This window comes from Nothoprocta perdicaria, unplaced genomic scaffold (genome assembly GCF_003342845.1).
Source record: "Nothoprocta perdicaria isolate Ctin4 unplaced genomic scaffold, notPer1 scaffold_2, whole genome shotgun sequence".
Lineage (NCBI taxonomy): Eukaryota > Metazoa > Chordata > Aves > Tinamiformes > Tinamidae > Nothoprocta > Nothoprocta perdicaria.
In genome coordinates, this window is record NW_020455204.1 from 11,974,749 (window position 1) to 12,001,764 (window position 27,016).

The 27,016-nt window shown below is 42.8% G+C and overlaps 1 protein-coding gene across 3 annotated transcripts in view; it reads right to left on the minus strand.

Moving 5' to 3' along the window:
- PCDH7 (protocadherin 7) overlaps positions 1 to 4,727 on the minus strand; it is a 263,004-nt gene extending 258,277 nt beyond the window's left edge. For all 3 annotated transcript variants that reach the window (XM_026037568.1, XM_026037567.1, XM_026037569.1), the window contains exon 1: positions 38 to 4,727. In XM_026037568.1, coding sequence (XP_025893353.1) covers positions 38 to 3,208 — 3,171 coding nt within the window. In that variant the 5' untranslated portion in view covers positions 3,209 to 4,727. The remainder of the gene's footprint in view (positions 1 to 37) is intronic.
- Positions 4,728 to 27,016: the final 22,289 nt, after the last annotated feature.

The following is a 27,016-nucleotide window of genomic DNA, read 5'->3' on the forward strand; positions in this document are numbered from 1 at the left end:
TGTGCGCGGTTACAGCGGGGACACGCGGCTCTCTTACCTGCTTGCTGTACTTGCTGCCGGCCTGACAGCTGTACTCAGAGCAGTGGTCCGAGCCGATGGAGATGTTGTCGCCGGCGCCCACGAAGGTGTTGGCCGGCGGCAGGTCCTGCACGGCCTGGTGCTTCTTGCCGGCGGTGGGGGACTGCGGGTGCAGCTGCACGGTGGGCAGCGGCGAGCTGGACTTGTAGTGGCGCGCCAGGTCGGGGCTGCCCGGGCCGCCGTTGACCGAGCGGTAGCGCCCCATGCTGGGGCTGTCCGAGAGCTTCTCGTTGACGCTGTCGTAGCGCTGCCCGTTGGGCTTGGAGGCCTCCACGGTGACGATGCTGCTGTAGAGGGGCTGCTTGCCCTTCTTGCCCTTCTTGTCCTTCTTGGGCTTCTTGGCCTTGTCGTGCGGCTGCGGCGTGAAGAAGTCCTCATGGTCCTTCTTGCCGGCCTCGTAGCCGTGCTTGCCCTTGGAGCGGCAGTAGCGGGCCATGACCACCACGAGGATGAGCAGCACCACGGTCATGATGCCGGCCACCACGCCGATGACGATGCTGAGGCGCTGCTTGCTCAGCTCGTAGCTCGGGTCGCCGGCGATGTCCTGGGCCAGCGGCGTGTGCAGGCTGCGCGCCACCTGGCTCTCCACCACGGTGGCGTTGGAGAGGCTCTCGTTGACGAAGACGTGGAGCAGAGCTGTGGTGGACTGCGGCGGCTGCCCGCTGTCGTTGACCTGCACCACGAGGCGGTGCAGGCCATAGTGCTTGGGCGCCAGCTTGCCCACCAGGGACACGACGCCGCTGGCCGGGTCGATCTCGAAGAGGCGGAAGGGGTTTCCGCCCACGATGCTGTAATTGAGGTCGGCGTTGAGGCCGGTGTCGGCGTCCGTGGCCACCACGGTGGCCACCACGGTGCGCAGGTTGCTGGAGGGAGGCAGCACCGTGTAGGAGCTGTTGCTGGGGAAGGTGACGGCGGGCGCGTTGTCGTTCTCGTCCATGACGAAGAGGGACACGGTGGCAGTGGCCGAGCGCGGCGGCTCGCCGCCGTCCACCGCCTTCACCCGGAAGGTGTAGCTCGTCTGCTGCTCCCGGTCGAAGGAGACGGTGGAGTAGATGGTGCCCGTGTCGTTCTCGATGGAGAAGATGCCGGCGGCCTGGTCGTGCTCGCTGGGCTGGATGGAGAGGCTGAGCTCGGCGTTGCGGCCCTTGTCCAGGTCCATGACGGTGACCATGCCCACGGGACTGTTGGGCTGCAGGTTCTCCTTCACGTAGAAGGTGAACACGTCCTGCATGAAGCGCGGCTCGTTGTCGTTGCGGTCTGCCACGCGCACCACCACCGTGGCGGAGCCCTGCAGCGGCGGCACCCCCTTGTCGCGCGCCGTCACCTGGAACTCGTAGGTGTCGCGCTGCTCGCGGTCCAGCACCGCCTGCACCGACACGTCGCCCGAGTCCGGGTCGATGGTGAAGAGGCCGCCCGGCGCCTCGGGAGAGAGGGGCGACGGCTCCAGCGAGTAGGTGATCTCGGCGTTCTTGCCGCTGTCCGCGTCCGTGGCCACCACGGTGGCCACGCGCTCGCCGGGCAGGTTGTTCTCGGGGAAGGAGACCTCCAGCACGGCCTGGCTGAACACCGGCGGGTTGTCGTTGGTGTCCGCAACCCGCACCAGCAGGGAGTTGTTGCTGGACAGGCTGGGGCTGCCCGAGTCCACGGCCACGATGACGACGTTGTAGTCGCGGACGGCCTCGTAGTCCAGGGGCGCCGAGGTGTGCAGGAAGTACTTGCGCTTGTTCTGCGGCTCCCCCTCGCCCTCACTCGCCGGCTTGAGCTGGAAGGGTACGTCCCCCACCACGGTGCAGGTCACCACGCCATTCTCACCCTGGTCACGGTCCGAGACCTGCACCAGCGCGATGGGGGTGTCCACCAGCACGTCTTCAGCCACACTGGCCACGCCGTCCCGCAGCGGGATGCGCCCGATCTTACGGATGTCGATGGTGGGCACGTTGTCATTCTCGTCGCGGATGTTCAGCACCACCGTGGCCTTGTCCGTCTTGGGGGGCTGGCCCCGGTCGCGAGCCATGACGGTGAAGCGCAGCTGATTCACCTCCTCGCGGTCGATGCGGTGCAGGACGCTGAGCCAGCCCGAGGTCTCGTCGAGGCGCAGCAGGCGCCGCACGGACTCGGTGGCCGCGCCGAACACGTACTCTATCTGCCCGTTCACCCCCACGTCCAGGTCGGCGGCCCGCAGCTGCAGGATGGGCGTCCCGGGGCTACTGTTCTCCGCCAGGTCGGCCTCGTAGACGCTCTTCTCGAAGCGGGGGCTGTTGTCGTTCACGTCGGTGATGAGCACCCGCAGGATGGCCTGCGAGGAGCGCGCCGGCTCGCCGCCGTCGCGCACGCGGAGACTCAGCTCGTACGAGTCGCGCTGCTCGCGGTCCAGCGCCCCCTTCACGATGAGCTGCGGCTGCTTCTCGCCGTCCAGGGTATCGGCCACCTGCAGCTCGAACACGCTGCTCCGGCCCGCGTCCGCCTCTTGCCGCCGCTTGCTGCCGCCGGGGTAGAGGGCGCTCTCGGCGCCCGCCGAGGCCCCCCCGCCGCCGCCGCCGCGCCGGCCGCCGTCCCCGCCAGGCTCCTGCAGCAGCTCGTAGCGCTCGATGCCGTTGCGGCCGAAGTCCCTGTCGGTGGCGGTGGGGAGCAGGTAGAGGGTCCCTACGGGCCGGTTCTCCTCCACGGTGAGCGTGAGGACGGGCGAGGGGAAGGTGGGGGTGTTGTCGTTGATGTCCAGGATGATGACCCGGCCCTCAAAGAGGTCCACCCAGCTCTGCGAGGGGCCGATGACCGACACCTCGAAGTCCAGGAAGCACTCGTTCTCGTCGAAGATCATCTGGCACTGCGGCAGCTTCTCGCGGTCGATGCGCCGCTCCGTGGTGCTCAGCTCCCCGGTCATGTTATCGATCTTGAGGTAGTCGGAGCCCGATTCCAGGCTGAATGTCACCTCTCCGGAGCCCGTCACGATGCCCAGGTCGGCAGCCACGTTACCGATGCGGATGTCGGCGGGTCCCTCCTCGGCCAGTCGGTACCTAAGGAGCTGCTTGGCCGCCGCCAGGCTGACCCAGAGCGGCGGAGGCAGAAGCAGCAAGAAGCAGCAGCAGCAGCAGCAATGCACAAAGCCAAGGAGAGTCCGCATCTTCCTCATCTTCGCACCGAGAAGCCCCCTCCGCTTTCTCCCACCCGACCTCCAATAGACTCCCCCGATGAACCAACAGCGAAGCTGAGCGTCCGGGTGATCAGTTATAAAATCCTTCTCTTCCAGGAAACTTAATGTCTCATGGCTGGTGCAATTGGTGGTTAAAACCCTGCTGCGGGCTCCTCTGCTGCTCTCCCTGCCTTCCAGTGGCAATATACTTACAGTTCACGGGACAGTGTATTTTGCTTTTTAAAGATTCATCTCGGCAGATAGGATGGGATTTTCCTCCTCCTCCCCCTTCTCCTCCTCCTCCTCTCTGATTTTACTGTAATCACTTTGCAAGGCTTGCAATAAAAGCAGGAGCAGCACTGTGCGATTTGAAGCCCCCCAGGTCGTCGTCTTCGACACTAGAGTTAACTACAATTCACACACTCTCTCTCTCTTCTCTCTCGCTCTCTCTCTCGCTCGCTCAGCCGTTTACGACCAAGGCTTTAGCTTTATTCTTCCCCCTCTCTGCACACACAGGAAAAAAAAATGTGATTCGCTTTATTCAAAGGGCTCGTGGCCGGGAAAACTCCAAATCCTCTTAGCAATGGACAGTTCTTTAAAAATAATATCAATTAAAAAAAAAGACAAAGAAAAACAATCAAAAAATCCCAATAATGTCGGAAGCCGTACAACTGAGAGCAGACGAAGCCTGTGTATTACAGAGCAGTCCATAGAATATCCCCTTTGGCTGGCAGAAAAGCACCCAAATCCATCTTCAGAGATCGCCTAAAATGTTCAGCTCTTTCTCCGGAGAGGATTTTTTTAACAACTCTGCGCAAGGTCATTAGTCACAAAGCAACGATACAGAAACTGCAGAAGCCACTTGCCCACAATCTGCCAGGCTGTAGATAAGAACATACAGGCAGCACAGTCCCAAGTTTGTTTTTGCATCCGCAGTTCGTGCGTGTGCCTTACCTGCATTTGCACTGCATGTGTTATAGCAGTCTGGATCTGCAGCACGGAGAGCGCCTCACAAATGAGATTGCAGCCTCGCTCCCCCGCGCTCTCCCTCTCGCCTCTTCCTTCCCGTCCCAATGCAGGTAACCAGATCTGAACTTGATCCTCTCAGTTCAAAGGTTAGCAACAAGGCTGTGTGTCCAAAGGCGATTATTGGTCTCTTGTTAATATACCCGGAGCGGAACAAGATGTAACTGGATCCCCCACGTGAATTAACACAGATTCTGAATTACATCCATACAAGCGGAATGGCAAAGGGGAGGGGAAAAGAGCCGCGAGGCGGTTAAAAAAAAAAAAAAAAAAAAAAAAAAAAAAAGCACACAGTCCTGCCTGCAAATAAAATGATATCAGTCAGTTGTTTCCTGTGATCTGCACCGCCACGGCGGGTGAAATCTGCAATTGTGTATTCCCTCCTGTGCCTTTCAGAGGAGTGTGGCTCGGATCAGGCGCTTTCACGGCAAAGCGGCTTGTGCTTTAAAAAATGTTGAATGACAACTGAGAAGCTTCCCACTCGGAAGAGAGGAAAAAAAAAAAAAAAAAAAAGGCAGTAAACCAGCAAGTTTGCCCAAACTGGTGGGAGCTGCTGAAGCCTCTCGGTAGCTCTTCCCTGACGCTGCAGCAGTAGAGCCGCCTGCGCTACATACACAGAAAGAGAGAGAGAGAGAGAGAGAGAGAGAAGGAGGGAGGGAGGAAGGGAGGGGGGGAGGGAGGAGGAGGGAGGACGAGTCAAGCGCTGCACTCCAGAAAGCCCAGCCTTACCCTCTGCCTCTGCTACTGCTCTTGCTGTAAGCGGGATAGCTGCTCATCGCAAAAGCCCCGTTCCGTTCTCCGCACCGCTCCACACTGCACGCCACAGTGTGGCTGCTGTTGCCTTCCCTAAGCCGCGATCGGTAGTGATTATCTGCCACCCTTTCCCTGCCCACCTCCGCTTTAAGCTGTGAACCAAGCAACGATTATTTTTTTAAAGAAAATGTTTATTCGCCTTTCCTGTAGGCAGAGTGAGTGCACGGTCGGGGCTCTGCGTTTGCGGAATCACGCTGGTAAGACAAGCCGCTTCGCACAGATTCCCACCTCTCGCTGCCGTGTCGGTGCCTCTGTGAAATAGCTGCAGTCACTGGAACTGGATAAAACTCCAGGGAGGAAGGGGGGCTGCCTTAGAGCTCAGGCTCGCGTCCTGTTTCCCAATGCTGTGTGAGCCTTCGGGGCTTTGTGTTCATGTTCTTCCTGTTACTATCATTTAAATGTGTCTTCTCAGCAATGTTTGTGGGTTTCCTAGGAGAGAAGGGAAAAAAAAAATCACCGAAAAGGAGGCTAGGGAGGGGGCGAGAGGCTTAGGCGAATAAACACATGTAAGAAGTAACATTTATTTCCGCACAGAGGCTGGCTGCTCGATGATTGCTAAAATGTAGCGTCACCTACCTGGGTAAGTGGGAAATAAACTTTGACGCTAAAAAACTCTCCGCTCAACTTTGTTTATTCTAGCGTCCCTACCTTGCGTCTCCTTTTGACTTTGTGCCGCTCAATCGCCCGCGGGCCCCGCTCGGCGTGATGCCCGGTGGCCCCCGCTCGCCTTCCCGCCCGGCGAGCGGCGCGGAGTGCGGGCTCCCTGTCTGTGTGAAGCAGTGGAATGGCTTATTTTTGAAACAGTCTAATGGCTTTTCTTTTCCTTCGTTGGGGGGACATATTTGATGGAGGGCGGAGGGTACACTGGGGCGGCTCAGAGCGGCGGTCACCGCGCGTCTCTGCCACTCGCGAGTCAGTGGAGGGGGGGCGGGGGGGAGTCAGATGGCCACCTCTGTCCGCGGGGACCTGCGGAGGGGCCGTCCCCACGCTGCCCAAAATCCGAGCCGGGGAACGGGGAAGGAGTCGCTGCCCTCGCTCCGCTGCGCTGGAAGCTCCTCCGCCGGCAGCGGCGGCTCCGGCCCCTGCCTCTCTTGCCGCTTCGCCAGGACGCGAAAACCCTCCCCCGCTGCTGCTGGAGACACTCGGCTTTATATCTGCAGCATCAGCGAGAAAGCGCGGCTCGGCGCAGGCTCAGTGCTCACCGCCGCAGTCCCGGACGGAGGAGGGGGGCTCGGCAGCTCAGCATCTTCGCAGCGGGTTAAGTAGGATTAATACCAAATCCCTATTATATTTGCCAAGCAACTCGAATTTATCAAAATTCCCCTCTCGCTGTTCTGGAACTCCGAGAGGAGGAAATTTTGCCCACTGTGTAAGATCCAGACATACCAGTACGCAGGAATACCAGCACACTGCATTACACTGGCTCCCTGCACTAGCAGTACAATTACAACCCGAAGCTCCCGCTGTTCCATTTCCTTTGTGCTGTTAAATGCAGCCAGGAAACTTAATGTATTCGCCAGAAGAGGGGCGGGATGAACGCGCTTTTAACCTCCCCGCCATAAACTTTAATCGGATTCCGGGCTGTTGCACGGCATGGACTCCTCGTCTCTCGCCCACGTCTCCTTCCCCGTCAACTCCCAATGTCTTCTGCTACTACTGCCTGCTTTGCAAGAGCTTGATTCTTCCAGGGAATAAGTGATTCCTTTCTCTCGCCATGTGCACTCCCCCCTCTCCCCTCTCTGGCCTCCCTTACAGACACTATGCCTTTCACATGCCGTCCGCGCCCCCCTCGGCCCCCCTCCCCTCCTCTCTCTTTTGCAGTGTCTTCACATGCAACCTCTCTCTGAATGTGCAATGTCTTTCCTGCTCGTGAGTGCCGCGTCCTTCACAGTGGATTGGTTCCTCTTTCGGAGCAGAGGTAACGGCCTCCCTCCCTTTTCTCTCATCCCCCCTCTTCCTCCTCCCCCTCCTCCTCCTCTTTTCCTCCCCCAGGGCAGGCGGCCGGCGTGGGAAATGGGCACGACGTGCGCTGCATGGTGGATGGCAGCGCTGCTCCCGGCCCACGTGCCCGGCTGCGGGGAGGGGAGGTCGGGGCTGACCGAGCCCCTCCGGCCGCGGCGCCGCATGTCGGCGCGGGGAGAGGGGAATCTCCACTACCCCCGCGCCCTGCGCCGCCATCCCGCGCTCTGCCGCGGCCGCGCGCGCAGCGGCCTCGATGGGCAGCGCAGGGCAGCGCAGCGGCCGGGGGCTCTGCCCCCTGGACAGACCTGGTGCGCGGCACAGCCCCCGGCCCGGCGCGCACTCGTATGCACGCACGTACTCATGCACACATACATACACACACATACCACACACCTACCACACACATACATACATATACACATACATACATATACACATACACATGCGCATGGCGCCCGCGCGCGCTCAGCCCCGGCGCGGCGTTCAGTCCTCTCGATCTGGTGAGATGCGGGATCGCCGGTAATAAATAACATCGCCCGGGAGGTTGGAGAGCTACCGGGAGGAAATAGCTCGTGTCCTTAAACGGACCCTCAGGCAGTGCCAGCGAGGCCACCCCCGCGCCCTGTGCGGAGAAGGCTCCGTCCTGCTGCCGGGAGCAGCCGCGGGGGAATCCGCCGGGAGTCCCAGGGCGTGCGGGGGGGCGCTCGCTGGCAGGGGCAGCGCAATCCGTGTCCGGGCAGCTCGAGCTGCGGGCGAGCGGCCCCCGCCCGGCAGCGCCGCCCGGCCGGCACCCCGGGAAGGTCGGGGGCTCCCGGGGCTTCCGGGACCCGCAGCGGGGAGCCCGCCCGGGTCACAGAGGGGGCATTAGAGACAAGTGTGTACGCTCTATAGGTTATCAAATATACGTCATTGTGTGTTAATACAAACGCGTATGTGTAATATATACATACACTGCATATATATATATACACATTGTGCATATATACACATACATACACGTGTGTGTATACACACACACATATTACGTGCAAACACTAATGAAGAAGCTCTCACAAGGAAAAACAACTCAGGTGGGCTTTCATTGAAAGAAAATAACATATTCATAATAATACGAGGAAAAGGTTAAATGTAGTAAACATGACAGCCAATTCTAAAGGGGGGGGGGTGAAACAACGGCGAACTCCCCCCCCCCCCCGCCCCGCAAGCGGTTAGAGCCGTTTGGCGGCCGGGAGAAACTAACTCAAGAACTCCACCAAGGGACGAGCGGAGGAAACGACACCGCAGCAGCGAGGCCTGCCGTGACCTTTCCTCTCCGGAAAGTGTCTTGCTGATTTGGTGCAACTTCGCCGTGATCCCTCCACCTCCCCTGGCCGCCACAGCCTCCCGCCGGCCGCCGCAGAGCTCCCCGAGCCCGTGGCACCCGATGTCCTGGGAGGTCGCCTGAATTACAGCGGGTGCTGACACTTGCCCAGGGTCTTTCGCAGCTTTTTGAATCTGCTTGCTGTGTAGTCTCGTGTAATAGGCAGAAGTGTTTAAAATATTCATTGCAGCAGCAGCCTTTCTGATGGATATTAAACCTTAAGACTTTAAATAAGGAAGCTGCAAATTTCCTTTTAAGCAGGTGTTAACTCTTTGCTTTTGTGACTATTTAACTTAATGTGAGCCAAACGTGGAACTAGTTACCTTGTTTAAATCTTCAGTCTTTGAGGATTTAAAAGCAGAAAATAGATTACAGAAATTCTTGACAGAGTGAAAATAATCTCTGATGGATATCTGTGGCTAAATCTCACATAAATAGAACTACAGGCTTAAATTAATTTTGGAATTTTAATCAAAATAAAAGTTTTTGTTGGTTTTGCATGGCCATGATTGCTTTGAGTTTTTTAAGCATGAAGAATGCTTTAAAGTAACATTCAGCAGAAGAGATTGTGAGTCTGTTTAGTGATATATTAGTAGTGTATATCATCTTCTTTACAAGTCACAGTGATTAAGCTTGAGTGGATTTTACCCTTTTTTATTGTGTTTCAAAAATAATTTTATAGGATTTATTTTTGAAAAGTCATTTACAGAAAGAATGTTGACAAAAAGTCTAACCAGTCAAAATTGTAGAGAATAGGTATATAGATTGTGCTTAAATCAGAAGGAAAAAATAACAAAAGCTCTTCAGAAAAGCATATGGATTAGCATGAAGTAAGGCAGATTTTGGTTAGATTTATACCTCATATGCAACTACAGGCTTTCCTGGATTTGAAGGAATATAAACGAGTGCTTTACCCAGGCCCATTATTTTATGGACTTATTTTTTAATCAAATTTTTGTTTGATTTCTCTATATGCAAAGTAAACTATAGGGAGGAAAAAGGCATTTTAAGGTGAGTTTTGAATTCATAGCACAATTAGAGAAATATTATGTATTATTAGTATATATGTTACCTAAAAGAGATCCAATGAAACATCCAGAGGAGATAATTAAAATTGGATTTAATTTAAATGAAATGTATGAGAACCAGGTAGCACTGGCAAAGAGAGAAAAATGTGATCATTTTCACTGCAAATATTAAATGAGTACAGCTGATATTCTATGGATTTACTTGCACAGGACATCACAGTTACTCTCAGAAATAATATAGGCTCTTTTATGATATAATGTTTCCAGTGTTGATATCTATAGTGAACACATAGAAAGTCTCAAAGTGTCTTAAAAAGAAAAGATGATTATCCCTATGAAATAGAAGAAAGTACAATGACCTGCTTGGTCACCCTGCAAGCCACTAAGCAAATAGGTCTTTTCGGATTAGGTTCATCAGACCATGCAGTTTTGCACTTACATTTTTTTTAATGTATTATACATCTACCTCTGTATTTGTCTTAGAATAAATGGCAGTTATTTCCTCTTTATTTAATGCACTGCCTAAAATTTTTTATATGATGGACTGATGGAAAGTCACAGAAACCCATTCTGAAGAGAATTTAAAGGAAATTCTTGTTCCAGAGAACTACATACACAAAGGAAAGTCTTGCATCATGAAACTTGATAGAAACCAGTAAAATATACTAAACTTTTGTAGTTGCATTGAAATGAGTTATCCTCAGGCTATTGTACTCGCATATTTCTATCAGCTATCCTTTATAGCCAAAACTGAGTCCACAAATTTTCTAAAATAATTTTACCTCTATATTCTCTTCAAAACTTCTTGACCTAATATTATTTTTTTAAGTTTTGTGGCTTGCAGGATGCTGCAAATATTTTTGCTGTCAGTTAAAGTGTTATTTAATTTTTAAATGAGAATTAGGAGATGATAAAATCTTTTCTGTGATACTGCTAGAGCATCCTGTGCAGCTTTAATTTATTATTAATGTAATTCAGTATAGCATAAAAGATCTGGCATGTCTTCCTGAATCTACTGTGTCAGCTGCCTGTTGAACAGAAGAGAAAATACCCAAGCAAAATGGCACCTTTGCAGAGTTCACAGAAAGAATATTTGATTTTAAAATTCAGCTTTTATTACGGATAATTGAATCCGCTGAAGAATAGCTACCCTTTTATGTCTTTATTTTCAATATGTATTACTGGTTATACTCTAAAATGTTATTTTCAAGCTTACATGTATACTGATCTGTTTATTTGGGAACTTTAAAGTTTTTGTGTGCTTCGTCAAAATAATTATTGCTCTCTAGCTGAAATGAGGGCTATATAAATACATAATGGTTATATAATAAAGAAATAAATATGAAGACAAGGGAGGTAATTTAGAGTAGGACCGAGATGTTGATTGCTTGTTGGACCTTATTTGGTCTTCTTCTGCCATGATTAAAATCTCTTTACCAAATATTTTGTCACACCAACCAGGTTTAGCCAAATTTTACATTGCTACCCTAGTTCTTCAAAATAAGACAGAAGAGATAATAGGTACCCTTCCCATGGGGAAGACTGGACATGTGTAGTCTATCTCTGAAATCATTTGTTCTCTTGCTGCCACTCTTCCACTTTTGCCATGTGCACAGGCAGCCATACTTCCATGTGTCTTTTATCCATTTTGAAATTTCTTTTTTCTTGGTGATCATCCTTGGCATAATTACATTTTTAGCTTCCTTTATAAGAGTAGTAAATACTGTACAGAGTTTTATGACCTACAAGAAGAAAGGTACTGATAAATTTTCACATTTTTCATCTTCTGATAGAAGCTTGACATATCTTCCAGTTCATTCATTCTGAGAGATGATTAAAAAATTACTCTTCAACAAACTAAACCTCATCCAGGGCTCTGCAGGAAATAACTGCAATCTAAGCACATTAAAGAACAGACAGGGCAACCAAAGTGTAGCTCTTTCTTTGCCTTTTAAGATCATGAGAAAAAGAGAAAAGCAGTCTAATATTGTGATAAAATTGGAAGCTTGCAGCAACTGCTTGATAGGTAAGGATATAGAAACTAATCCAAAGCATACAGAAGTCAATAGAAGTACTTTGACCAAATAATCTTTCCATTAGGCACCTAGTGAGTGAATGTTTTCTAAAGCATTCATGCAAAACTTAAGCAGATGAGTGAAGAAGAAAATGATGTGCATTTTAATCAAAATAAATGCTTTTAAACCACTTGGTGGTGTAAATGTTATTTTGCTTGTCCACAGAGATCATACTTATTACTCAGAATAAACTGGAAGTGGACCCTTGGGGAGTCTTATCCTCCAATACTGTATTCAGTCATGTTGTATAAATCCAGTACAAGTATATACATACCTCTTACAATCAATTAGTACTTTTAGAGTTACAGTCTTCTGGAACTGAATTCCTCATGTGGCTAGAAATATTTTGATCTTTGAGTTTAAATTTATTTTGTCTGTTTTGTATTTATTCATTCCTGTGTTGATACTAAAGTTCAAGACTTCACAATACAGAGACTCAGAATCTGTTTGCAAATTCGTGTATTTACAGCATTTCTTTCATTCTATCACTTGCAAAAAATGCAAGTTTTTCAATGCCTTCTCATGAAGTAAATTCGGCATTGGCAAGATATTTGCTGATAGCCTTCCTCTTCACCAGCTCCATTTTTAGTAAATGTTTTAGTGAACCTTTCTTTAATATGGAAATTCAGAATTGTTCATGATTTCCATCATAAGGACATACCCTGCCTGATGCGACAGCATTGAAAATCCCCTTCTTTCCTGGAAATACCTTGACTAATACCTCGCATTAGCATTTTTTTTTTGTGGCTACATCACATTTTGGTGGCTGACAGTCCTTCTCTGGTTCACTGATTTTTCTGGCTCTTTTTCCCTGTCATTTCTAGCTGATGAGCTACCCAGTTTATAATAGAAAATCTTGTTATATTGCTCTTTGTACTATTAAATTTAATCCCATTTCTATCATAGAAGTCATCAGGATCATCTGATTCTTCCTGTGTATTTTTATGTTTTCAGTGATTCTCCAACTTGTGTTATCAGCAAATTTCAGCAACATGCTCCAGCTTTGTAATCAGTTTTTAATTTAAGTAGTGAAAAAATGTACCCCAAAACTGCCAAGGAGAACTCTTCTAAGAATTTCCTTCCAGTGACACAAACACAGATCACAACTTGATGCCCTCTCCTGATCAGTCAGCTGCTTCAATTCCTATCTTCTCCATTTTCATTAATACTTCTCCTGTTAAACACTGTATCTAAAACTGTTGTGAATCCAGACGAGTGACATCTGCATTCAGTGGGCGTCTCTGTGTAAATAGGCCTAAATGCATCTGTTTTTGCTTATTCATAGCATGTTTTGCAAAAGTGAAGCTGGTGCCTTCCTAGCAATTTTCTAATAAGATCTGAAGCCTTATGGTTGATGCTTTGTTGAAATCTATAAGAGGATATAATATTTATATTTTCTGCTGTTTGGCTACTGTATGTCTGGGGGTCTATCTTGTCCATATTTTGCCTATCGTCTCTATCAGTAAGTTATTCTGCACATCTAAATGTTTCACTGTCAAAAAAGGAAAATGAGAGTGAAAAGGAAGGTAAAAAAAAGCAGACCTTTCTGGGACAAGAGGTGTTATATTCTGACAAACAGGAATTAACATCTCCAAAGGGCTGCATAAATTCATAGACAGAAGTAAAATCAGGTGAAAAGAAACTGAAAACATGCATAGGTTTGGCATTTTACAAGAACAGAACTGTCCAGAATGTCAAAGGTCGGTCTAAATGGGGAGAGATGTTACCACATACTGTCTGAATATACAGAAAGTGGTGTGATCTTTTTATTTTTACGTTAAGGCCTCGATGAACAAGCAAAATCTAGACAGTACAATAAATTTGTTCATGAAGATCTTCCATTAAGCACCATAGAGAAGACTTTTGAGATAGAAATAGAAAATAAGAAATATAAAAATGAGAGGAAATTTTATGAGGTCAAGAAAAGAAAGTTTGTAATTTATTTTATATTATTTACAAATGCAATTAAAATTATATGAAGAAGAAATGAGGAAAATTAGATTTCAGAAATCTGAGAAAGTTCCTACTTGTGAATTAGGCATCTGTACAGCTGTGAGAAACTACTTTTTAAAACCAAGTTATTTATCCTCTTTTTTTTTTACTTATTAACGTTTTTTTAAAAACAAAACAAGTTGCAGCTTATTTCTAGTATCACTTTTTCTTTAAAGGAGTCTGTATGACACTTAGTGTGGTATTAGATAGATATATTTAACTTACTATGATTCCGAAAAGTTGATGAGGGCAAAGTAATGAGAAAAAAGAGTTTTCTAGTTTTCATCAAATGTGCCATTCTTGGCAGAAGTTATTGATTTCACTTGGTATTATTACTAATCTGATAGTTATAAGTAAGAATGATAACATCAGCTCTTATGACTTCATGACAATTCCTGTAATATATCACCTTTTTTAGTTGCTTATTACTTTACTGAGCACATAACTTCTTCCTTCTAGATCTGAAGCTTAAGTCAAATTTTTAAATAAAGTCAAGCAAACTGATTCAATGATTTGTGATGATGAAGCTAGATTATTTTATCCATGGTGAAAGTTACATAAAATCTTATTTAAACAATTTCAGCACTTTCATATATTTCAGCGAGAGCTTCAGCTTTATCAAAATACTGAATTTTATGAGTATTTTTTCTGACTATTGCAATTTACCTACGCAAGCTTGTTCAAGCTTTAACCCACCGAAAAACTGAAGTAGCCCCCAAATTTTTGCCAAAAAAAAATTCCAAAATTTCATTCAAATTGGGTGTAGTTTAACCTGCAGTTGAATGATATTTTTTTTGCCACTTTCTGCCCAGAAACCATTCCTCTCAGGTATTAATTTAATCTCTTTTTTTGGGAGAAGGCAATAAGGAGCAGGAAACTGCCAGGCTTCAACACAGAGGGATGAAAGTTGGGTCTAAATATGGACAAAAAGATGAAGCAAGATTCTGAGGAGTCATCATTTGATTGTACAAATGATATATAAATATCATTTACATATATAGACAAAATTGCCCTGTCCAGGCCCTCATACAGAATAGCAACTCGTTTTTGTTATTTAGTTGTAGTTCAAATACCAATGGTTTATTCAACATATGAACATGATTCAGTTTGGGTGATCAAGGACATATGCATCCCTTTGTTCATATTACTCATATTCCTGCATCAAACACTCAGAAGTTATAGAATATCAGAACTAATACTGTCAGAAGACCCTCAGTTCAGCTGCCTTCGAGCCATCCATTTCATTGTTTGATTGCAATCTAATTACATGTTCACATATTGTCTTTTTCTGTTTTCATAAAATACACAGAGCAAATGGGACCCACTTTATAAGCAGCTACTGAATATTTTACTTTATTCTGTGCTCAGTATCTGTCTCAAGGCCTTATTTACCGCACATTTTCAGATAACATCCCGAACACAGGATTACTAAATGGAATTTTTACATACATCACTGCTTTGTCTAAGCAATTAAAAATACAAATTAATTTGTGAGGAACTATATTACTCTGAGTATTATTATGATTCTAATATCACAAAGGGAAAGTAATATTCAGATAAGCACCAGAAGTGCTACTGACTTTGGATATCTAATTTGAGCCTTTCTCGGCCCTTAGTTTTGAGAGTGCTTAGAATTTTACAGCTTTTATCTGTGCAAAGGGAAACTTTTCCTGACATAAGCTGCACCTGGGGATGCTCACTGTTCTGCAAATCAGTTTGAGGATTTCAGGTCAGGAACTCAGAAACAGATGAAACCACAATCAAAATATTTTTTATGTGACTTAGTATCATGTGGGAATTCTGTGGCAGAAATGAATGTCAGTCTCCAACTTTACAGTATAATGTTCTAACACCATGAGACAACATTTTCCTCCTTGATTTCACTGAAGAGCAGGTCAGTTCTGTACAATGAAGAAACTTGGGCCCCAGGGTGGCTGGGGAACAACTCTAATGAAAGACTCTTTCAGAATGCACAAGTACAAGCAGGCTGAATTATAGTTCCACCTATATTGTGTTTTTTTAATATCTTTTCTAACCATGAAACGAGCATTTTATGATTCCCAGTGATGTCCCTTTGACACAATTGGCATATAGTATTTTTTATTACAGAGGAAAGCAAAAATCCATATCCCTATAAAAATATATGCATATGGGTATACAATGCTTTGGAGAAGAAAGCACTGGGGGGAGGAGAAGGAATCTGGAATCAGCTTAAGTGAGAGATGCACAGATGGCAGAAGGTCCCAAATGTTCTAGTCTTCTCTCTGGGCATCTTTTGCTATGTAAGTGTGATAACATTTGGTAGAAGGGATGATTAAGACTTTATAGGCTTCACAGAAAGAAAGTAATTTAGTGGAAAGACTTGAAAGACAGAATATTCAAACATGAAATATATTCTCTGTAGGGGGATAGAAAGGGCCAGATCCTGAAAGCTGACCTGGGTGCAGTGACAACTAACTGTTGTTCAGTGAGCAAAAGTTTGGAAGATCAGTTCAATTTTCCTCGGTCCCTCTATTGAGATCAGGTTAAAATATCTAAGTGTGAAAGAGAAGATCTGAGTCAGTTCCTCTTTGTCCAGAATAAATCTGTTTTTCTCAAAGGAATGGGTAATGCAAAAATAGATTAACAGTTTAAAAAACTTAAACCAGAGAACCTGGTGAAAAAGTAGATCTACCTTGTCTTCAACTAAGTATCCTCTTAGACCTCAGAGTAAGGTAGTTTTTCCATCTCTCCTTTTCCTTCAGTGTAGCTCATACATTCCCATGCTTCATCCTGCTTATGGCCAGGTTGCTGTTCATTACTCTGTATCTTAGGTTGGCAAAGAGCACCTTGAGACCACATATCGGTCAATATAAGAATGTTTTTGTGCTGAGGAAAATGGAAGAAAGTCCTACAGCACAAACTGGTTTACCTAGGTTCAGCTTTTGTGTCTCCCATGCAACGCATATACAACTGTATGTGCTCACTTGCAAATATGCATATATTCATTTATCTGATAACAGGAGGAAATATTTGGCAAGCACCTTCTGACATATATAACATTCCATAAAATGCTAGACCTGTCAATAGACCATTGCAATTCTTTATTGGGGATATGCAGAATATAACCACTTTTCTCAAGTTAGATTAATCTACAGGAAGACTTGGGCAGAATAATTGAAACTGGATGCAGAGTGCTTTAATTTCTGTACATATGTACTTTGAAAGAAGAACAGTGCCTTTTTTTTTGGAAAACACCCTTTTTAATTAGCAAGAAGAATTTTCAGCAAGAAGCTGATTTTTTTTTTTTTTTTGCTTTTGAAGAATGAAATCTTTACATTTACTTAATAATGTTGGAAAATCAATGTTGGAGTCTCAAAACATCCTGTATAATAGTGCTTGCTCACTCCACAAAACCCTCTGTCATCAAAACCATCATTCAAGGCCTCTATCAGAATTGACATACCAATTCAAAAAAATTTGACTCCTGGGCCATACTGAGGACTAATAAATCATGAAATACTATTTTTAAAATAATATTTTATTCTTTATATGGGAAAGAAAAGCTTCTCAATGTTCATCTCTTTATTTATCTTTACAATGGTAATATTTTTGTTAGTGAGTCTTCATTAAACATAATTGAAAACTGGATATAAAAGTATTCCCATCTATTAACTGTTTAATGGGATCTGAGACAAATGTACGAATAAAAAAACATACATTTCTAAAAACCAACACATTTCATTTTAAGGATCGACATCAGAGAGCCAAATTGTCACATTTGGTGTACAGTCATCATGCAGATAGAATCCTGCTTGCCTGAGTCCGTCTTTCACTTGAGAAGATCTTTTGGCTGGCTAGTTAGCTGGGTTTTTTCAGTGTTTTGTTTCCCAGAGCTGTCTACTCTTAATAAAAATATCTACATGCCAATTTAAGGCATTCTAAAGTCAATCAGTTGTTAATATAAGCATGTATTATGGGACTTTCCTTCACTCTTACATGGTTAATGAATATGTTCTCATGACTTTGAAATGCTCTAGTGCCTCAGCTCATTTTCAAAAAACTCTACTTGAAAACATTTCCATTTATAATGGGATCTAAATCTCATTTCCCTCAATATCTTCCCTCACTTGGACTTTTTTTTTTTTAAAGCTTCCCTGGAAAAAAATATATATCTCGGCTGCTGCTTCTGCTCTTAATGTTTTTGCAGTATCAGTAGGAGCCGAAGGGAGCGGGTGCCTCGCTGTGCTCCTCTTGCGGGGACAATAGGCAGACACAGCACAGTCCTCCCCTCCTGGCTGAAGACTTCTCTGTTACCATTTCATATTATCTGCACACACTGCATCTGCTTCACGCCTCTGTAAAAGCACCAGGCCTCACTTTGGTCTCTGCCGCTTCACATTTTCTCTGCAGGGGCTTGGAAGTAGACTGATAAAGATTCCCTTAATTTCAGTCCGCTGCAGATCCTAATTGGAAAAAAATCCCCTGTCTTCAGCACTAGTAGTGCAGGCACAATCCTGCATGAGTGGAAGGAGGCAAAATAGAAGGGGGTATAAAAAAAAAAAAAGGTGAGAAAAGAGATGGAAGTTGCACTATGCGATTGTGTCCTTTGCTCGCTGAGTCAGCAGGAGCCAGGAGCTCGGCGGGGGCACATTTAGCCTTCGCATTTCTCCACAGAAACCCCATCTGGCCAACTAAATTGCCAGCAATTGACAAGCCATGCTGGAAGCAGCATCCAGCTATTCTCAGGCAGTGTGAAGGTTACTGCGTTGTGGGACATAGTAGGAGAGGGAATGGGAAAGTCACTGCAAAGCTCTACCTTGCAGATGAGGAGGGGCCTCACCCAAAATGTGTGGCAAAACTCAGGCTGCTCAATGCTGCAGACTTAGCAAGGATTGCATGTTTGCAGAAATTTAAGTCACAGCTTTAGAAAGACCTGATATTCTTGTGAAGAAAAAAAGAAGGCTGAAGGAAATTGAACCATTTTGTTTTATTTTTACTACAGATTTTGTACTTGAACTCTGGTGTTAAAATATTTCATCTGTATTCTTTCCGCTAAGTCATCTGGAGCAAACAAGGTGAAGTTCAAGCATTTTGGAGCTCCACTTGAACTTAGAAATCACTCCTAGCTTCAGCCTTCATTTGAAATGCCTAAAAATCCTGAGTCTCTTAACTTAAAATATTCACTCACATTCAAGTCCTAAACTTAGTTAGAAAACAAGAGATATATTGTCACATATTGTCACTGGATAAATGAACCCAGTAACCTACGTGGGGAAAGCCCTACAAGCCACTGTTTTATGTGAATAAATAGTAATTTATCAAACAGTCCTTTAGTCCTTCAGTTCAGTGTATCCCAGCCTGTGAGGCTGCTCTCACTAGTAAAATGTGCCAGCTTTAAAGGTGAGGTGGCACACAGCAATGTATAAACCAATGCATGAATTAATAGGCTCTGTGCCTAAGCTGTCACTGCCAAAACTGCTGCTATTTCAGCAAAGAAGTTGTAGCAAACGGAAGGAAAGGAGATAGTCATTGCAATAGCATGAAAAAGTGGGAAGTAGGAGAGACAAGGACAAGGCAGCAGTCCAGAAGAGTTTTGGGCCAGCTTTTTAATTTATCCCTCTGATGACCGGGAAAAAATGTTATGTAAGCAAATATCCCTTCATCACATCACTTCTTTAGTTCCCTGATACTAGCTGTAGGTTGGTGGTAGTGGGATATGCTATCTTGGAGCTTTGAGATTCTCTCAGGCTATGAGGTCTCCTGATGCAGCTTTATTGATCACAGCCTTGACATGATCTAAGCTGTTTTCAGGAATCAATTTTCTGATTGCAGTGAGGATAAAACTTTTGGAATGAAACTTGTCTTCCATAAACTCCCCCAAATGTTTACTGGCTTAGGGACAAAAAGAAAGTGTCCCAAGAACAAATGAGCAGGTTGCCTACGGGAACACCTACCACCTCAGGAGTGTTGCAAATTGGCAGCTCGCAGTAGGTAGAGCTGGAGATATGTGTCAGGCCAGCCATAAGACAGACAGCAGAACAGTAACTCAAAAACATACAGATCACACCACATACTTCATTCACTATGTGAGCTACTGAAGCTAGATTTCAACTTTTTTTTTAATACAATCTTTTGGTGCTTAAACCAGTATTCTGTGAAAATTTCTACAAGTTTTGCTTTATTAAAATAATTTTTAAAACTTTATGTAAGATTTTCATGTTTTTACCAGAAAAGGTAAAGAAATGGACAATTAGCTTCCAGCAATTAAGGAGTATTGATGAATGTTAAATCAAATTATAGTGAATACTGAAGAAAGGGTGTTATTGAAGCCTGATCGTTGCAACTAAAGTAAAAAAGAAGGTCTGTTAGGCTTCTTAAAGAAATTGCAATTTCTTATAGGTCAGATTTTAATATGCAAAGTATTTTTGTAATTTTGTAGAAAAATCATGTAATAAGAGATAATTTTATTCATGATTTTATTCAAAATAATTTTATTCAAAATCATCAATAAAAAGCAAAATAATGAATCATCATAGTAATCTTACTGTATTTATCTCCAAATCTAGTAATGAATACAGATCTAGGCATATTCAAAGTGTGCCTGTGTGTTTGCAAAAGCTCTGTGCCAGACAGTAATATTCCTGGTCAGCTAGAATCACTGTCCATCAAATATTGAGGCTGAGTGAATATGTTATATGTATTATATATAATAGATATACTAATATATATATTTCTTTGTAATTTTTTTGCAGTACAGTAACCATGAGACACTACACACTTAATTCTGTATTTTGATCCATTGCACTGTTGGGTCAGCTTATGAAATTTTCAGAGCAGGTCAGAAGGGAGGTTAGTACCCATATTTAAGTTTTCTGCTGCTGCCCTACTTTAGCAAAGTGCACTTTTACTGTAGAATAGCCTTCATGCAATAGCATCTGTATCTGCTCCTTGCCAAGCCTTTGGCAGTAGCACGGGATCAATTGCATGACCTTTGAGCACAGCCCTAACCACAAAACAGAACCTTTTCTTTCTTTCTCTGCCATTTGGAGTTTGCATGCAGTTCTGCCAAGTCCCAAAGAGTTACCTGGGGAAAGCTGTTGCAGACTGACTTTCTTTCAAGTGAAAATTCTCTCTTTTCACCCGAGAATGGTGGAAACTCTCTTTCCTGCAGAATTTAAATCTATCCCTAATTCATCAACAGATGGCAGTAGAAAACTCCCTACCTCCTTGTCTTCAGACCAAAGACCTTACAAATGACCCTAAAAATAAGAAGAGAAAAAGAAGAAAGACATTACTGCCAAAATGTTTTTCCATATAATGTGCTCTACGCTTTTTACTGCTGTGCCAACGTCTCATAAAGATTAATTGATAGATTATTGTAATCAAGAAGTAGATCTCTGATTGCAATACATACTATCTCAAATGTCACAGTTAGAATGATAGAACAAATAATTTAGTAAGTAATTGGACTGGTTTCTGAGAACTGACTCACTACATTTTGGAATTTCATTAAATCCTCCCCCTTGAAATGAGGTAGATGTTTTAATAAACTTAGTGAATTCTTTATATAGATTGCAACATTAATATGCATGAAACTATTTCTTTTTCTGTTTTCATACCTTGATATCTTGGCACTGCCAACTAAGGAAAAATCATTACTATGAAAATTTCTGAGAGGCATTTTCTTCTGTAATTTATGATAGTGGATGTCTGATATGGGAAACCTTCTATTATATAATTCTCTTTTAGCCTAAAGGCACATGAATTAGACCCAGAGTTCTATTCCCACCTCTTTTACTAAGTTATCTTAATAACTCTTTTCACTTCACAATTTGGCAGCACGTTTCCTATGGTGAGAGAAACCATTTTCAAAGGAAAGCAAGAATAGGGTGAAGGAATGAATCTTTTAGGCACTGGTGGAGAGAATGACTTACTAATCTAAACAAAATGGAGATGTTTAATTTGCTTGAGCCAATCCAATGCTCTAAATCGAGGCAGGTTTAACTCAAATCTTTTTCAAAATGGCAATGTTGATTCCTCTTCAATTTAATGTGTGGACTTTTTTTAGATTAAACTTTAAACACTGACGGTGTGTTGGCTGCGCAAGTACACCACAGAGCCCTGGTGTCCTTGGCAAAAGGAAGTGTATGTCCTAGAATCAGTGAAGAACATTTTGCCTTCGCATACTGTTCTACAGACTTTTGGGGGAATGCCAGCAGAATGTCAAAGCCATAAAGACTGAAGGCTCATTTTTTTTAAAGAGATTTTTGCCTTCTGCTTTCTCACCCTTTTTTTCTGTTTCTTCTTTAAGAAACAAACAAACTTATCCTAGTAAAGCAAATTTTGTTCTCAGGAGCATAACATTTCTTTTGACTTTTATTCTTCCTCTGATCTGTTTTTATTCTCTCATTTTTATAAATGTTTCCTATAACTAGGAAAAAGATATAAATGATGTGGTACATGTTCAGATCTTTTCAGGTGAATTTTGGCACACTTTTAGTTATCTAACTCAGACATAGAAGGAAATATTAAATATGTTTATTCAGTACAACAGAATGGCTAATAAGAGGGCTACTAATCTGGCCCCACCATTGCACTACTTCAGCTGTACTACTTCTAGCGTCATAGGAGACCTACATTGCTGAAGTCATCCATTCACACGGAACATAACAAGGGCCTGGAGGAGGTGTAGCTCCTGTTTAGCATATAAGTGATGTTTTTGTAAAATGCTACTAAAAGTATAAGTTGCATGGCTAGACGTATGACATCAGAACATGTGGTTCAAGGTCTGGCTTTGTGGTGGAAGTCCCAGAGGGTAAATCCATGTGAATTTGGATATTTGTGTGCTGGTGGGGTGTGGAGACATACCCTTTGTGGTCTTTTTCATGCTCACTATGGGTTTACTTTGGAGTAAATTACACTCAGAATCACACCTGTAGTTTCCCTCAAATAAAACTAGTGACACTTCAAAGGAGAGCACAAGAGTAACTTTACATACATGTGTAAACATCCAGTCAATTGCAGGGTAAAGTGATAGGAAGTGCTAAGTTGTTTGACAGTATGCATAGGTGATCACCTTATTTTGTCATCCGTTTCTGCATGACACTGTTGTACTGAGGCGGCATATTTTCAACCACCTTTCCCATATCTTGAGCAAATTCTGCAAATATTCACACAAAAAGACATGCACACGACACATGCAGACAAATACATAACTAAATCCATTTCTCTCATATATGCATACTTGTCCTTTGAAGACAATTTCTGTGGTAATCTCTCTCATCTCCCAAACATTTTTCAGTTTTTAAGTTTAAAATGCTCTTGGCTTTCCATTTTCAATAAACCTATGAAAAAACAATAAATATCAAGAAGTTTCCTTCTATTGAAAATTACTTTCTAGAATTATTATTTTTAAAGACCACTGTTTCTGCATTCTGTGATATAGTACATTTCAAAGTTAGTCTCTTGTTTATGTCTCCACAGTGGCTGATATATTCTTATATGGATTTTTTTGTCACATAGATTACTGGATTCTTTTATCCAATAACAACTTATTTTTCTTGTTGTCTCAGTTAATATTGGCATGTGAATGAGTACTGCAAGTTAAGAGATTCAAGGAAGGTATTTTGTTACTTTAGGCCTTTTAAATGAAGGCTGAAGCTTACTAATTTTAAGAAAAGCTTCCACTTCTTTATTTTTAATGTGTCTATTAATATTTTTTCACATCCCTTTCCCAAAATCTGAGTTCCTTCTAATTTTTCCCATCATTAGAAAAAATGTATTTGTACCTTTGCATTTCCCCAGTCTAATATATTGTAAGAAATACTATTTAATTAATAATATCTTCAGTAAAAGTTGCAGATGATATCATTATTCATCCTGTATGGTGTAATCCATAGTTGACTTTTAAACAGCAGCATTTGATTGGTTCATATTGTAGAGACCAGTAGAAGTAAAATTCAGTGAACTGGACTTGAAGATGACTCCACTATAAACCTAGTTTTATTTATTTATTTATTTTTAATTAGAAGAATATATATACCTGTAAAATCTTTGAAGTATTCACTATTTTTTGGAAAGCCTGTCATTTCATACTTTGCTTGCACAATACTGTTGTAATAACATTGTCTAATAGTAGAATATAAACTGCTGCTGCTTTAAGAAAAGGTTGGTGTTGAGATTCATATTGGATCGCTAGCATGGACTTCAGGTAGAAATTCAGCTTCTACATTCAAATCAACAGTTCAAAATGTCTGTATTAGCACTTCTCTATAGTGGAGAAAGTCACATTTTGAATAATTCTGAGGTGAGTTTAAATCTCTGGAATACTCTCCAAGTGGGAAGAGTGGCCCAAAGGAACAGGCAGGAGGCCCTCTCATGATATTTGGCCTTTAGTTCAGCCAAATATCATTCAGTCTATCTAAAAAGAAAGAGCAAACTCAATATTCAGACTATACTCAAAGCACTTTATCTACTAGGCTACAGAAATTGCTTGCTCTTTTTCAGATCAGGATATTCCTACACATATGGCTGAACTGCAGCTTAACATCAAAAGGAAGGAGAGATCTAAGATGTGAGTTTGAGTATTTATGGTTGGATTGAGCAACTGTTTAAAAAAGGTTAAATTTTGTTCAGCTTTCAAAAGAAAAGTCTGCCTTGAGTGAACGAAGGCCATTAACATCTGCGAAAAAGAATAGGAGTTCAGTTGCAGAACTGTTTTGGTAGACAGTTCTAGGTAGATCCATGCTGAGCCTGTGCTTAGTTTTTTATTGATTGTACAAAAATGTTAAAAATTGTAAAGAATTATGATGTGCTTAGTCATTTTCTTTACGGACTGGAAGTCCTAGAATGGGCACTCACAGTAGAATCTGTTTTTCTGGTATATTCTATTTTTGGTGTCTCATGTAAGAACTGCAGTGAAGAATGGAATCACAATACACTTTCACTGACAGTGAAAAGAATATAGCCATCTAGGATGTATGTGTTTCATCATTTTGCCTATTTCTTTGTCAAAGATTATTGTAGTACTTGGAAGAATCTCCCTTTATTTGGTACTTCTGTCACAGTGAAGAAATAATGCTGGAAACCATATAGTGAGTACTAATAAGATATATTTTTCTCAGTCTAGCCCATGCTAAATGAGTGATTTGGTAAGGGTATCAAATTGCTTGAACTGAAAGATTATTCCATAAATATGCAATTTTAAAGAATTAATGTATTCATCTTCTCACCTCTGTGATTTGATTAATTTGCAACTATATCTTTCAAGCGGATTTCTGCAGTGCAAAAATCTCTTTACCAACTCTTTTAGTTCCTAAATGTCTGTATAACCATGTTTTACGAAGGAAACACAAACATGAAGCCATTCAGGTAAGATATGAAGGATCATACTGTATATCAATTGGATGTGCTTAGATGGTCAAGAGCTATCCGTTTTTTTTTTTTTTTCCCCTCTCTTAAAATGTTTCTGCTTGTATATTCTCTTTCTACTTTCTTCTCTTTTCTGTTGAATAAAAAGTAGTTTAAGATTCGCCTTCATGGATCAACAGGATTCTGTAGTGCTTGGAAAGAATTCAAATTATTCTACAAATATGTATTAGTTTCCCAACTGGAGAAACTGCCATTTTTTAGCTGCTAAGTTAGGGCTAGTTTAATTTCCAGGACTCAGTAAATCTGAGTAAATACTGATCTCCAGCTCAGTAAATGGCACCAAGATCTGCTTCTCTCTAGGAGCATGTCAAGTGAAGGTGCGCAGTTACAGGAAGCTTTAATCAACTTTATTTAAATCTTTGGCTCTTGGATTGCGATGATTGCTACTGACAAGTATAGCAATAAATTATACTCTTCCCCCTCTTACCACTTGGGTCACCAATCCTAGACAGATCAAGTTGAACCCATGCATGATCTTCTTTCATTTTTACCTTCTAGAAAGGGAAGGATTGAAAAAAAAAAGTCATTGTTTGCAACAACGAGAAAGTCAAGACAAGTTGTGGTTAGAAGCACCTTATAACACACATGAAAAATATCAGTCTTTGAACTGTAGCTCAGAAATCAGTGCTAGTCCATCTTCTCCACACTTTTTGGTACATTTTACAAAATTCTGACTCTGTAACTCTCTCAAGTTACAAGATCTCTTAGTTTATTTCTATTCTGAAGATGCACCTTTAGAAATAAACCTCTTTTCTGCATGTGACATGCACAGCATTCCAGCATAGCATAAAACTAAAGCACACAGGGATGTTTGCATGTACCAGCCTAGACAGAGAATAAAAATCTGCTTCCAGCTAAAAATGGTTTAAGCAATGAAGTCTCGTAAAGCTAAGTTATGGATGAAAATCTTGAGCAAACCTGACATACTGTCTCAAAAGTACTGAGGTATAAAAGCTCATGTGTGATATCTGCTTTTTCTGGATACTTCCTTCTTTCGCCCCTTAATATGATGTGGGGTTTAGAATGCTGTTTCGCTACCTCTCCCTCGCTGGTTATACCCATAAATAGAGAACTGAACTAAAGGATTAGCCATTAAATAGATTATAATTCAGAGTCCTTGCAGAAAACAGCAGACAGACAAATAGGAAATTAGTCTGTTCTCCTGGTACCCTGTGTATCAAAGGATTGGAAGAGAAGTGATAACATTGCTCCATTAAACAAAGTCAGTACTTTTACAGGCATACAAGAACTTTTTAAAAAGGTGAAAAACTAGAGTAGATAAGTTTTTTTTAAGCACAAAACTTTTTCATTTAGTAGCTGATGATCTTTCATGTTGCATTTCATGTTGAGCAACACCAATATTTATAGCAACATTCGACAGTCATTGTAGTTAAGAGTATGTAAATATTTTCATTATGATCAACATTTGTCAGACATGAAGTGTTTAGCTATTTCAAACTGAATGAGTAGATCATTTTTTTAAAGAAATAATCACCATCTTCAGTACTTAACTTCTTCAGCATCCCACAAAATCCACAAAGACATTCAGATCTAAGCTCCAAAAGCACCCTCTTGCCAAAGTTCCTTAGCAAGGAGTTCCTGAAATCACTGTTGAAGGAATTCAGGTACTATGGAAGACAGGAAGAAAATATTTTTTTTTAGCATCAGAATACTAAGTAGTTTTTTTTCCATTTTTTTTTATCTTCTCTGTTGAAGACTTTTGTATTGTTTATACTAACTGTAAAAATAATTTCAGCATGAATTACGTAACATCATCTTGAGATCACCAGCTGGTCAGCCTCAATACTATTAAACCAAATCAATTCAGCAAGCCTGGTAAGCTTTTTAAATTTCATGTAATCAAAGACTTTATTGGATTGACTGAAACTGCCATCTTCTAATACCAATGGCAGTGGGTAATCCTCTTGAGACTCTCTGAAGGATTTGGCAATGATGTAGGTGGTTCTTCAAATGTTTCAGCAAAAATGTTTTACAGAAGTTCTATAGTTGGAAAAAATAAGAATAGGATTTTGCCTGTAGTTTAGTGTTATATAAAGCAGCTGTACACCTATGCTAGTAGTATATTATATTATTTTAAACAAAAAAACACTCATATTGAGTAGACCAAAAACTTGTCTAA